This window comes from Mytilus edulis, chromosome 2, assembly GCF_963676685.1.
Source record: "Mytilus edulis chromosome 2, xbMytEdul2.2, whole genome shotgun sequence".
Classification (NCBI taxonomy): domain Eukaryota; kingdom Metazoa; phylum Mollusca; class Bivalvia; order Mytilida; family Mytilidae; genus Mytilus; species Mytilus edulis.
The window spans coordinates 63,075,042-63,089,736 of NC_092345.1; the positions used below are offsets into that span (position 1 = coordinate 63,075,042).

The following is a 14,695-nucleotide window of genomic DNA, read 5'->3' on the forward strand; positions in this document are numbered from 1 at the left end:
CAGAAATTCACCCTTAAATTAAATGTGAATTTATTAAATCAAAATTAATTATGAGATAACATAGAATAACCTGATATTGTCATATCTTGATAGGCTGGGTGTGCTGTTTAGGTGTTGGTACCAGTGCCAAATTATTTTGACATGAACATTCAGTCATGGTTCAATGACTTTGAAATTTTGCATATTTTGCATGATGAAGAATTGCTATTTGAAATTTAACATGTGCATTTTTTCAAAACCACATACAGGCTAAACGTATCTCCGTGTCAGCAGAATTTTATTTTATTATGTTATGATTGTTATAATTTAGCTCATTCTTGGTGCTTTGATTGGCACATACAACTTTAGTTTTTATACGCCTGTCGTCTTTTAGACGGGACGTATTATGGTATACCGTTGTCCGTCCGTCCGTCCGTCGTCCACACTTCGGACAATAACTCAAAAACGCTTTCACCAATTTCCATGAAACTTCAGTGAATTGTTTATATCTATTGACGTAAGCTCCCTTTCGTTTTTTTTTAATTTCAGATTTTAAGTTTTGGATTTATGGGGCTTTATTCATAAAAAAGGGGGGATTTTCAACACTTCGGACAATAACTCAAAAAGGCTTTCACCAATGTCCATGAAACTTTGGTGAATTGTTTATATCTATTGATGTAAGCTCCCTTTCAATTTTTATAAATTTCAGATTTTAAGTTTTGGATTTATGGGGCTTTATTCATAAAAAAAGGGAGATTTTCAACACTTCGGACAATAACTCAAAAAGGCTTTCACCAATGTCCATGAAACTTTGGTGAATTGTTTATATCTATTGATGTAAGCTCCATTTCAATTTTTATAAATTTCAGATTTTAAGTTTTGGATTTATGGGGCTTTATTCATAAAAAAAGGGGGATTTTCAACACTTCAGACAATAACTCAAAAAGGCTTTCACCAATGTCCATGAAACTTTGGTGAATTGTTTATATCTATTGATGTAAGCTCCTTTTCAATTTTTATAAATTTCAGATTTTACATTTCCGTGTTATGAATTTTTATGTTGATAAAAGGGGGGATTTTCCAATTTTGGGACAATAACTAACACTTTCACAAAATTTTATGCAACTTTGATAAATTGTTTATATCTATTGACATAAGCTCCCTTTCCATTTTTATAAATTTTAGATTTTATGTTTTCTTAAGTAATGAATTTTTATACTTAAAAAAGGGGGATTTTATGAAACTTTGGTGAATATATTAATGTAACATCCCTTTTGATTTGTATATATATTTCTAGTTGATCATATAAATTCATTTAAAGCATAAAAGACAAGTTGAAAGAGCAACGGGCGTATCATGCGCTCAAGCGCAGCCCTTTATTTTTGTTCTGTTTTATTTTTAAAGTTATTTAAATTGGTACAAATTAACTATTAATATTATTAAATAGTCTAACATGCACTAATGTCTAAGAAGATAAGAAAACTGGATTCTTATTTTGCTAGCAGCACAGTAAAAGCTACTTCTTAATGTGTAAAGCTCTAAATTTCAGACAGTATAATAGATGATTAATCCATATCTTGTTAATTTGACTCGCATGTTACTCTTGAAATCATTTGACTAAATCTTGTAAGTTCTGCATGAATCAAAATATCTCTGCATTGAAATACAGGAATTACATAAATTTATTCTGGAGATGATATTAGGGGACTAAATAAATCATCTGAAAGTACAATGAACCCCTAAATTTTGATCCTCAAATCAAAATGTTACACACCTCTTATCAATACATGATACAAGGATTAATGTCTTCAACACACTATAATTACACCTCATACACATTACATTTAACGGCCTAGCCAAGATCAGATGTGCATTTCATATTGGGTCTATGTTATAGGCTTGTAAAGACAAGAAGATAAACTTTACATAAGTAATACATCTTTGAACTGAAGAAGAGAATGATGGGTTTCACAATGAATATCAAATATCTTGTACTGTATAGGTGTTACCGTTTTGAAAAAAAACACTAAAATACACGCTGAAAATAGTCAAAATTTCACGTTATGTTGTTTCATTTAAAATTTCACTGTTTTTATCAATTGATAGTTAATAAGTGAACTTAATTTGAACTACATTATTGGTTCACTGTTATAGACAATTTATTCATCTTTCTTTTACTGGTTGTTGCAACAAAAAATCTTCAGTGGTTACAAAGTTATGATAAAAAGTTGAATACTATGCGCTTGTTATGCAATTTTGTACTTTTGTTTTTAGCTTGCTCAGTGTAGTGATAAAAGAGAAAAATAAATCAAATTTATGCTATTATGTGTTTTGTTTTCTCTTCCAGTATATACATTATCAAAAACTACCTCATTTATTAAAATTGCAGTACCCTAGCTGGAGATATATGCCATCAAAGTTGGATATACAAATAAAGTGAAAAAATGTCTTGTCCATAGACATGCATTCCCTAGTAAACTGGAAGCATAATTACATTAATGTTGCATTGCTAAGTTCCTGTTCTTTTGTAGATATGAAAACACTACTAACATTTTTTTCTTCCATCTATTAATAGAGGAAAAAATTCAAAAATATGTCAGAATGTCTTGTCCGTAGACATGTCTTTTTATCAATATTGCTTGGCTTTATGGGTCTTAATTAGTCCTATGTGTTGTTTAAACTTAGAAATATCTTATATTTAATAAATAAATGGTAATTTAAGTGTTCTCAATTTTTGTAAAATTACTTTACAGGAGTGGATTTTAAAAAGTGTCAGATTATCAGTCATAAAAAGCATACCTTATTTTACTTCAATATTGTTTATTCCAGTTGCTGCATACCTTAAAAGATTAACTAAATCAAATGAAGAAAAAGTACTTCTCTCTCTCTAACTTTATCTTTTGCATTTCAGTATTAACAGCAGCCAAGGAAGTGTCTACGGACAAGACACTTGTACATAACAAGTATTAAATTCAATTATTTGTCTGCTATGGAACTTAAATCTTATTTATAGGTGATGAAAGTTATCTATTCAAATTAAAACTCAGTATTTTTAACATAAATATAGTCACAATTAATTCTAACAGATTTTTTTTTTAACTGAAATTGTCTTGTCCGTAGACATTACCACAATATATTTGTATCCAATTTCCTTGAGTTCAGCCTAATTTGATAGGTAAAATGTATGTTATTTTTTCAAGAGAACACATTCAACTATGTCAAAATTGAGTTTTAATAATAGTTTGATTGTTTTAAACAGTCAGATATATGGATTTCAGTTAAAAGAATGTGTCTTCATTTTGGCTTAATCAATAGATTATTGAGATATGTAAAGAATTATGGCTACATTTTTATATTTTCCAAAATTTAAAAAACACAGCTTAAAATTTAATTAGTAACTTTTAATCTTAACTTTAACAATCATCTTTGAAAGCATTTAATTGAATATCAATAAAATGTCTTGTCCGTAGACATTATCAAAATGTATTTGTTTCCATTTTCCTCGAAGTTAAGCATCATTTGATAGATAAACCTGATAAAATGTATGGTTTTTTTTTTCAAGAGAACACTTTCAGCTATATCAAAATTAGGTTTTAATAATACATTTCATTAAATATGAATACAATGTCTTGTCCGTAGACAAAACATATAAATTGTATTGCTAAGTTTGATTGTTTATTGTAAGAATATGCATCAAGTTATTTTAATGTTCTATACACCAAAAGAAAGGTTTTTTTTGGAAGTTTTGTTATTTATAGATAAGTTTAGATACAGTTTTATCAGATAAGATTAATGATCAAAGAAAGCTACTGTTGTTTGAAATAAAGTTAAACATGTTCTTGTCATTTTTTTTTCAATTAAAATGTTTGATATTCAATAATTCTAAACATATTTTGTTGTCTTTGACATTGACCAAAAATCTGACACTGGTGACCATGTCTTGAAGGCAACCATTAAAGAAAATTATACAGTTTTTAAACACCATTTATTTAATAAAAATATTAAATATTTCTTCCAAAAACTGCATGTAATTATATAAATGCTTCTAGTGTTAGCCTAACGATGGCAATTTTTCATAATTTAAACCATTTTTGAACCAAAATATCAAAAGAGTTTTTCCCTGAGTTGATACTCATTTTTGACTTCAGGTGAAACACAAAATGCACATCTGATCTTGGCTAGGCCGTTAAGTTCTTGCATTTTGAATGGTTGATAGCTAGTTTATATAAGATTTTTGTTATAAAAATTAAGATGAATATTGTTCATTTCCCACCACTACAGGGGTATATGTTTAACATAACAATATAAATTGGTATTCAGTGTAATAAAACAGATTTATACATCACGTAAAGAAGGTGTATTTTCAACATAGTCATGATAGTTGGTATGCATAAAAGTTGTGAAAGGGTTCTTGCCTGTCTGGTGGCAATCAGTGTGTAGTTGCAGGAAGTTTACAAGTTACACCAACCATAATTTGTATATAGCATAAACATGAAAATAATTATTACATGATTAACAATTTGCATAATGTATTTTTCAGTTTGGAAGTTGAAGAAAATAAAATGGATGAAGATGACATGATGGGAGGTGGTCAGTGGAGGAAAAGACCTTTCCAGGATGATGATATGTATGGTATGGGAGGATATCCATCTGATCCATCATATAGAGGAATGGAACCTCCATCTTCTAACTACCGGAAACAAGATCCATATCAAAATTACAATCAGTCTTATACTGGTGGATATAACGAACAAGGAGGAGGTGTAGCTCAGGAATCTGAGATGGGAGGTAACAGTTGGAGTTCTTTCTTTGATGAAGCTGGTTCATTTAACCCTGATGGAAGCCTACCTAAACAGATACCACCTAAACCTATTAAGCAGCAAAGTCAAGGGTATGGTGGACAGAGTATGTATTCTCAAGGTTATGACTTTTCACAGGATGTTCCCATAGAGAAGGATTATAACCAGTGGAGTCGTGGAGGTGGCGGTGGTGCCAAAAGAAGTAAACCCAACAGGGGTGGTGGTAGAGGTGGACGAGGAGGTGGAGGTGGGCAGTCTACTAAGCCATGGGGACAAGGACCATCACCATGGAGTTCGGGTGGTTCTTCATGGGATGGACCTTCATCATGGGAGGAGACTTCTAGCTGGCAGGATATGGGATATAGTAGTTATCCACCAAAGAGTGAAAATCAAAGAGGAGGAGGTTTTAAGAGAGGCGGAAGAGGAGGTAGTGACCGTGGAAGAGGAGGTGGTGACCGTGGTAGAGGAGGTGGTGATCGAGGTAGAGGTCAAAGTCGTGGAGGAGGAAGAGGTAGAGGTAGTTTTGATCGAGGTCAAAGTCGAGGACAAAGAGGTGGCAGAGGAAGAGGAAATCAAGGTAAATCAACTGCTAATTGACTTACATGATAATTAAAAAAGAAAATAGCAAGTGAAGTGAGAGACAGTCCAATAGGGGGTATGGATTAAAAAAAACACAGGACACAGAAAACCAGCCTGAGCAAAACACAAACCCCAATAAAATAGTCGAGGTATACTCCTCTGCTCATCACAGTATAAAGTTTTTTGTGGTTGTTCTTTTCCTTGTTTACTTCATAAAGAAAAGTACATATTGAAACTCCAAGCTGGTATTTTAGGAAAGTTAGTTTGTTACATTATCAAAATGCAACAGATCTGATGATTGTGAAATAAAAAAGACGAGTTATTATTGCTTCTTCAGTAAATTGAAAGGACTATTGAAATGCCAATCCACATGTTTGATCTGTTATATATAATTTTAATTTATAGGAATTCAGCAAAATAAACCAGGAATGCCACCAAACCAGATTGGAGGTTTTGCGAAAAAACGAGGTGGGATGAAACAAACTTCTGTACCTCCAGTACACAGTATGGCTAATGTAGCAAGATTAGATGTCTCCCAGATGTCAACAGCTGAAAAGATTCGTAGATTCTGTTTGTTCTTGCAAACTGATGTCTCAAAGGTCAATGCCATCCAAACAATAGAAAATGGAATTACTGGAAGCAAATTGGGTTTAAAGACAGAATACAAGGTACTCACATAATGTATGATTTGATGCATATAGATATAGGAAGATGTGGTATGAGTGCCAATGAGACAACTCTCCATCCAAATAACAATTTATAAAACTAAACCATTATAGGTCAAGGTACGCCCTTCAGCACGGAGCCTTTGCTGACACCGAACAAGCTATAAAGGGCCCCAAAGATTATGTTCGCTATACAGGGTATTATGTTCATTGTTTGTTAAAAACAAACATGATATTATTTGAAATATTTATAGATGGAATAAAATAAAAAGTGACTTCTTAATACAATTGATGTCAGACATCTTTCCAAAATAGCTTGCTTGGAAGTTATTGTTTTAATACATTTGTTAGTATGATTTTTTTGTGCTTTTCTTAAATTATTATCATTTTTGCACAAATAAAACACATTACTGTTGTAATTTTTATGGTTTTGTTTTAGTGTGAAGAGCTTATGAAAGTTGCCAACAAATGGATGTATACAGGATGTCTGCATCTGTCTGGAGTATTTCTAGCTAGGTCTGTTGGTGGCAACAAGAAGGAGGTCAAACATGACACATATTCTAAGGGTTTAGATATACTAAAATTAAAGACAGTTGCTGAAATATATTCTGGTATAGACCCTGGTCCTGATGCCATCAGGTGAGATTGACTATGTAACAAATCAAAAATACAAACATTCACAAAGTAAAAAACAAAAAGATAATTCATTTTAATACAATATTTATGTATGATTAATTTTGGACTTGTAAAGGTAAAGTTATATGATTGATATAAAAGCTTTTTTAGATATGGTACTATTTATTATTTATTTAAAAAGTACATGCATTAATATTATTTCAATGATTCAGTTTCATTAAAATGACTATGTTGAAGAAGAAAAAAGATCATTGAACATAGACTACTGTTGAAAAAATAAATTATTGTGCACATGCATGATTAAAAACCACTTTCAGCTATTAATATTGTTGCTGCCTTTTTTGAAGCATGACATGAATACACAATCGTCTTTATCCCCTGTAATTTCAAAGCTAAACAACCTAAAAAGGGAATTAGTTGAAAACACTAATAGATCATTGGATTTAGCAATGACTCAAATTATTCTATGTAAGATTACAAAATGTACAAATGAGAAACATAAAAGATATAAACTTTTACATTATGTACAGCTTGCATTGTTTTACATTTAAGTGTGTTACATTCACACAAAAGGAACATATATTATGCCTAAATCTTCTGCTTCTGCTTCTGCCTGATAATGGCCACAATCAACGAGCTGATTATTATGCCATGACGTAGGTGTGCATACAAACCATCTTCGAACCCCCAATTTAATAATTTAGTTCAGCTTTGTCAGCGAGGCTTTAAAGGCCTCAACTGACAGTGCTGATGGTACCCCAGGAGGGAGAGTGTTCCAATCCCTGATCGTTCTCGGGGAAAAATGAGTATTTCCTGTAATCACTTCTGCATGCTTGAATTTGGAAACTTTTGTCGTGCATGTTCCTCGACAGTCGTGTTGGTTGCATAAGACGACCTTCCTTAGTTACAGCCACTTTGTTGTATTTTATTTTATAGAGCATAGTTAGTCTTAAGTTTTTTCGCCTTTTTTCTAGAGATGGCCATTCCAGGTGCTCAATCATTTTGCTGACTCTTAAGTGATAATGGTGTTTGTTGGACATCATAAAAGCAATAAGTGTATTTTTTTCCTTACCTGTAAATATAAGCAAGGAAGTGTTTAGAATGGAATTATTTGCATGTTTAATACTTCAAGTTTTGAATTTTTGTTTAATTCATTTTGTAGAAATGAATTAAGCAGTTCATTAGATAAGGATATGGACATCAGTAAGCAAGCATCTAATGCTTTACAGAAACAAGAACTGATAGCAACAACTTTAGCTACAAAAGAAGAAGGGTTTGTAAAACTGGTCCATTACCTCAAAACCTATGAAAAATTACCTGAATCAAAAATTGGAGCCATTGAACAAGCTGTTACTGCTTCTAAATGTGGAATGGATCATAAATACGAGGATAGACAGGCTAGACTGCCAACAGGCAAGATGATTTTCAGGGGAACATTGACCATTGAAGGTATTGTCATTGCACACTCAACTGGTCCAAAAAGGAAAGAAACAAAGGCAGCAACATATGCTATGGCTTATGAAAGTTTTAGTGATAAACCAATCCATGAAATATTGAGAGGTATTCCTGATGAAGAAGACTTTATTAACAGTGAGAAAGCTCTCTTCAGTTCTCCTGATGTCAAGAAAAATATGACCTTAGAAGAAAAATTAACAGCCCTAATGGGAATTGTCAAGGACACTCAGTTTCAAGAGAACAATATAAACACTATTGATTGTAGTGCCCTCCATTTGGGACTTACTCCAACTTGTATCTACAGGAAAAGTGTGGAGGATGGGTCAACAGGTAATCTTATCTGTGAACTATACTTGGATAATGTACTTATTGGTACAGGAGAGTCAGAAAGGAGGAAAGAATCACAGATGGAGGCTTACAACAGTGCATACGATACACTCTCTACATCCACCAGTGATTATATTCTGAGAGAACACAAACGTCTTAAGCCTGAAGATACTAATGATCCAAACATTGTGGATGTTTGGGTGAAAGGAGAAGGAAAGCATAACATTGACTCTAACATGGCTGGTTTGAAAAGGTACAGACATAATCCAGATGATGCAAAGAAGACTGTGGAGACATTTGTCATTTTAGAACATGATGACTGGGCCATGGATAGGAAAAGGCAGGCATTCTGTATACTAAATTACAGTGCTACCTTAAATGGCATGCTACTTCAGTGGAATATTGAAGCAGATGGAAGTCTCTTTAAGTAAGATTAAGATTATAGTAATTAGGTACCAGTAACCTACATATGATTAATGTTTATAGATGTTCACGATAATAGTCAAATTGGTTGTTGGGTCAAGAATAGTTTAGGCCATTTGCAAAACTATATACTACATGTACTAGTCTAGCATAATTTGTTTTACTGTAAATTCAGTCATTGTAAGTAGGTACCTATTTTGTGTATGCAAAGTACCACCAGGGAATTATTATTTTTTAAATATTCAATTCTATTATATGTTAAAAACCTAAAAACATATTGTTTTTTTTTCTTCAATTTTCACGGTCAAAATCATGAAATTGGTTGCTTATGTAGCTTGGACAGATTGCAATATTGAAGCACACAGTACTACTTTCAATGTGAATTATAGATGAGAGACATTCCATGTTTTACTTCCAGATGTGAGATCAAATTACAAGGACAACACATTGGAGAAGCCTATGGACCAAGTAAGGGTACTGTAAGGAACTTGGCAGCTGCTGATGCTTTGTTTAGATTGTATGAAACACAAAGTGTGGTCAAGGTTAATCTTAGTCATGTTCAAAGCAATTTAATTATTAGGGAAGATATCTACAATACACACATTATCACTGTATGGAATATCCTTCAAAAATTAACCATTTGGTGACCAAAGTGTTCAGACCAGACTGAGAGAGATGCAGACTAAATGACAAAACATTAAAATTACTAATTACAAATGCAATGCTTAAACTATGCTTACATGAATATTTTACACATGCACTATATATACATGTATAATATTGTTAAAAAACATTATGATGAAATGTAATGTGTAATTTAATTAATTACTTTAGTAAAGTAATTGTAATTTAATTAATTACATTTCCAAAAACTGTGTTTAGTGTAATTGAGCATTTTTGCCATGTAATGTGTAATTTAAATAATAACATTCCAATGTAATTGACACCAAGTCGGATAATTTATTTTTGGTCATTTCTAAACTAAGGATTTTCTTATCCCAGGCATAGATTACCTTAGCCGTTTTTGGCACAACTTTTTGGAATTTTGGATCCTCAATGCTCTTCAACTTTATACTTGTTTGGCTTTATAAATATTTTGATTTGAGCGTCACTGATGAGTCTTATGTAGACGAAAATGCGCATCTGGCGTACTAAATTATAATCCTGGTACCTTTGATAACTATCAACATTTTACCAATGAGGGGTTATTGAACAATTATTGCATAAAGGGTCATATCTAAGGAACTGCATGTTTTTTAAAATGATTCTTTTTTTCAGTAAGCTTACCAGTCTTTGTAAGCAGTATAAACAGTGATCAGATTTTTTAATATGAACATCGATATCTGTTATGTTGCAGATTTTTATTTTCAATATGTTCCAGTATAATATAATAAGCAGAAAAGGTTTTTTTTTATGTGTCTAATACTTTTTCTTTTTGCACAATTGCATTAAATTCAAGGTTAATAATAAAAAATCTTTACATTCATGCATCTTAATTTACTTTTGAACCTGCATGTTATATTTTATGTGAATCTATGTGTGATAATATATATGTATTGTGTCTATTTCTTCTTGGTTTGTCATCTACAGATTTTGAGAAGAGATGATAGTAAACTATGGATTGCCTATGAGAATATAGCATCAAAGGCTGATACTGTCAAGCAGGCCAGTGGTGAGGAAGAGGTCAAACCTGAGGAACCTCCAAAGGAGGTGAAGGAAGGAGAACCAATACCTTTAGCTCCTCCCAACAAATGGGTGATGAAAATTGTTGAGGAAATTCTGAACACATTCAATAATAATTTCACACTTGATGAGCTCATATTTGGTCCTGGTATGTAAACTTTGTTTTAATAACACGCACTAATTATTTTATTCTTTATTTTATCCATCCACCATAGAAGGTTGCAACAATTTTTATACGACCGCAAATTTTGAAAAAATTTTCGTCGTATATTGCTATCACGTTGGCGTCGGCGTCGTCGTCGTCGTCGTCGTCGTCCGGCGTCCGAATACTTTTAGTTTTCGCACTCTAACTTTAGTAAAAGTGAATGGAAATCTATGAAATTTTAACACAAGGTTTATGACCACAAAAGGAAGGTTGGTATTGATTTTGGGAGTTTTGGTCCCAACATTTTAGGAATTAGGGGCCAAAAAGGGCCCAAATAAGCATTTTCTTGGTTTTCGCACTATAACTTTAGTTTAAGTTAATAGAAATCTATGAAATTTTGACACAAGGTTTATGACCACAAAAGAACGGTTGGGATTGATTTTGGGAGTTTTGGTCTCAACAGTTTAGGAATTAGGGGCCAAAAAAGGGCCCAAATAAGCATTATTCTTGGTTTTCGCACAATAACATTAGTTTAAGTAAATAGAAATCAATGAAATTTAAACACAATGTTAATGACTACAAAAGGAAGGTTGGTATTGATTTTGGGAGTTTAGGTCCCAACAGTTTAGGAATTAGGGGCCAAAAAGGGACCCAAATAAGCATTTTTCTTGGTTTTCGCACCATAATGTTAGTATAAGTAAATAAAAATCTATGAAATTTAAACACAAGGTTTATGACCATAAAAGAAAGGTTGGGTTTGATTTTGGGAGTTTTGGTCCCAACATAATAAGGGGCCCAAAGGGTCCAAAATTAAACTTTTGTTTGATTTCATCAAAATTGAATAATTGGGGTTCTTTGATATGCTGAATCTAACTGTCATGACTGTGTATGTAGATTCTTAACTTTTGGTCCCGTTTTCAAATTGGTCTACATTAAGGTCCAAAGGGTCCAAAATTAAACTTAGTTTGATTTTGACAAAAAATGAATCAGTTAGGTTCTTTGATATGCTGAATCTAAAAATGTACTTAGATTCTTGATTATTGGCCCAGTTTTCAAGTTGGTCCAAATCGGGGTCCAAAATTAAACTTTGTTTGATTTCATCAAAAATTGAATAAATGGGGTTCTTTGATATACCAAATCTAACTGTGTATGTAGATTCTCCATTTTTGGTCCTGTTTTCAAATTGGTCTACACTAAAGTCCAAAGGGTCCAAAATTAAACTTAGTCTGATTTTAACAAAAATTGAAATCTTGAAGTTCTTTGATATGCTGAATCCAAAAATGTACTTAGATTTTTATGCAGTTAAGCTGCATTATGCGAGCACTCTAGATTTGTGTTCTACCCAATAAATCCTGAAATACTTGCCATTGTTATTATCTAGCTTGTTACTATGTTATATATAACTAATTGAACACTTTTTTAATACTTTTTATTCTGGATTACAAAAAAAAAAGACCAGAAAAACCTTAAATGATCGTCGATTTATCCAAAAGTTTTAAAGTTACACATAGGAAGTAGTGCTTATTAAAAATCCTTGTGTAGTTCATTATGACTTTTGCTTTTAGCTAAGATGTCAAAGAACAATTGTATGAAATATTTAATCGCCGAAAATCTCTGAAGACAAGCAGTTTAGATTTCCCAAATGACAAAAGTCGTAGGAATATTGTTTGTCATCAATACGTAGTACAACTACGTCAGTAGTCTTATATAATTCAACTGTTCATGCTGTTGGCGGCAATTTCAAACTAGAAAAAGAAATTTTCGTAGCTTTTCAATTTGGAGGCAGGTGTACAAATTAGCGGTGGTCCGAGACCTTCCACTTTTGCAAGCGGAATTTCGACTAGGATAGTTGGTTTCTAGCTACGCCCGACGTAGTCGCCTTACATTTGAAAGAAAATAAGAAATTACTTTGCAAACCTTTTCACCATGTTCACCAAAGTCTCCTATTAAACGAGCTAAAAACTTATTTTTATCATTATTATTCATGACGGCGATGTTCATTTTGTTCAACCGCTAGCGTTATACAGAAAATCGCCGACAAATATTGTATAAATTCGAGTAAAATCGTATCTGATTGACAAAAACAACATTGTAAACACATAACAATGGCGGCCGTGAAGACAAAATTTTACTAAATCGGATCCGATTCCGGAAGCGGATAAGGGTAATTCCGGGTTTGACGATCATTTACAAAATAAATCCAAGCAGGTGAAAAAATACATCTATGCATGGTAAATGAATATAAACACTAGTATTGTAAACCAAAAGATATATGTAAAAGAAAGAAAAAGCAGAAAAAATATTTTATTCAGAAACTAAAAATTACTTTTTGATAAATTTTAATTTAAAAATCCAATACAACGTGACAGCTGGGAACAGTATATCTAACAATATACATGTTCATGGTCACAGTCTAAATTTTCTTTATAAATGATAAATGATGATAATGCATGTGAGATGCTTTTAAAGTGTAAACATATTACTGCAATTTCGAGGGGTTATTTGTTTTTTTCTCAATTTTGAAGGGTCAATTAAAGTAGCTGAAAGTTTCATTCTTTATTTTCACAAATAATGCAACTATATTATATATACCTTAATGTAAGTAAATCATATGATATATAGGTGGCATTCTTTGGGCCACTCTACCCCCTCCTGTTTGATAACTTGGAAACGGTCGAGCTCCCCACCCCTAAACCATATGAGGGGCAGATCCAGGATTTTAGGTTAGGAGGGGCGCAAACTTAAATTTTCGCCGAGCAGAGCGATGCTAAAAAAAAATTGAGGTAAAATTATGGGAATTTTCTTTATTAAGCTGAGAACAACCCATGCTTTGCAAATTTAAGGGGGTGCAAGCCCGCAACCCTCCCCCGTCTGAATCCGCCCCTGCATATATTCAAGTATAGGACAATATAATAAATAAAAAATGAAATATAGGGGAGTCCCTGGAGTTACCCCACCCCTTCCTGTTTGAGAACTTGGAAACGGTCGAGATCCACACCCCTTAACCATATATATTCATGTTTGTGACAATATGAAAAATCAAATGAAATATAGGAAGAGTCGCTAGGGGTCACCCCACCCCTCCTGTTTTAGAATTTAAAAATGGTTGAGATCCCCATCCCTAAACCATATATATTCATGTATGGGACAATATAACAAATCAGATGAAAGATAGGGGAGTCCCTGAGGTCACTGTTCACCCTCCTGTTTGAGAACTTGGAAATGGTCAAGATCCTTACCCCTAAACCATATATACTCGTGTATGGGACAATATAACAAATCAAATGAAATATAAGGGAAGTCCCTGTGGTCATCCCAACCCTCCCGTTTGAGAACTTGGAAACGGTCGAGATCCCACACCAAAACAATATATATTCATGTATGGATCAATATAACTAATTAAATGAAATATAGGGGGAGTCCCTTGGGTCACCCTACCCTTCCTGTTTGAGAACTTGGAAACCAATCAGATCCCCCACCCTAAACCATATATATTCATGTATGGGACAATATAACAAATAAAATGAAATGTAGGGGAAGTCCCTAGGGTCACCTTACCCCCAGTGGCGGATCCAGAAATTTTCATAAGTGGGGCCCACTGACTGACCTAAGAGGGGCCCGCTCCAGTGATTCCCTATATAAGCAACCAAATTTTTTCTCAAAAAGGGGGGGGGGGGCGGGCTCCCTGCCCCCTAAATCCTCTGCCTACCCCTACCTGTTTGAGAACTTGAAAACCGTTGAGATCCCCACCCCTAAATTATATATATTCATATGTATGGGACAAAATAACAAATCATTTACATTTACTATGGGCAAGTCAGTCAGACCTCATCTTTGATCCCTGTTGTAGTGAACATTTGTCTGATTCGTGTCTCATAACTTTTGTACTATAGAACACAAACTCAGTTTTCTTTCCAGGGAAACCAGTCCATTCATACTATAACATATTCATACTACGTCAAATTGAACTTCTAGCAGTCAAATAAAACCAAGGTTAACTACCA

General features: G+C 33.1%; 1 protein-coding gene across 8 annotated transcripts in view; it reads left to right on the forward strand.

Moving 5' to 3' along the window:
- Positions 1-14,695, forward strand: part of LOC139512636 (uncharacterized) — a 30,250-nt gene that overhangs the window by 9,074 nt on the left and 6,481 nt on the right. For all 8 annotated transcript variants that reach the window (XM_071300383.1, XM_071300387.1, XM_071300384.1 and 5 more), the window contains 6 exons: positions 4,520-5,355; positions 5,763-6,025; positions 6,462-6,661; positions 7,821-8,867; positions 9,282-9,405; positions 10,454-10,694. In XM_071300383.1, the coding sequence (XP_071156484.1) occupies positions 4,520-5,355; positions 5,763-6,025; positions 6,462-6,661; positions 7,821-8,867; positions 9,282-9,405; positions 10,454-10,694 (2,711 nt within the window). The remainder of the gene's footprint in view (positions 1-4,519; positions 5,356-5,762; positions 6,026-6,461; positions 6,662-7,820; positions 8,868-9,281; positions 9,406-10,453; positions 10,695-14,695) is intronic.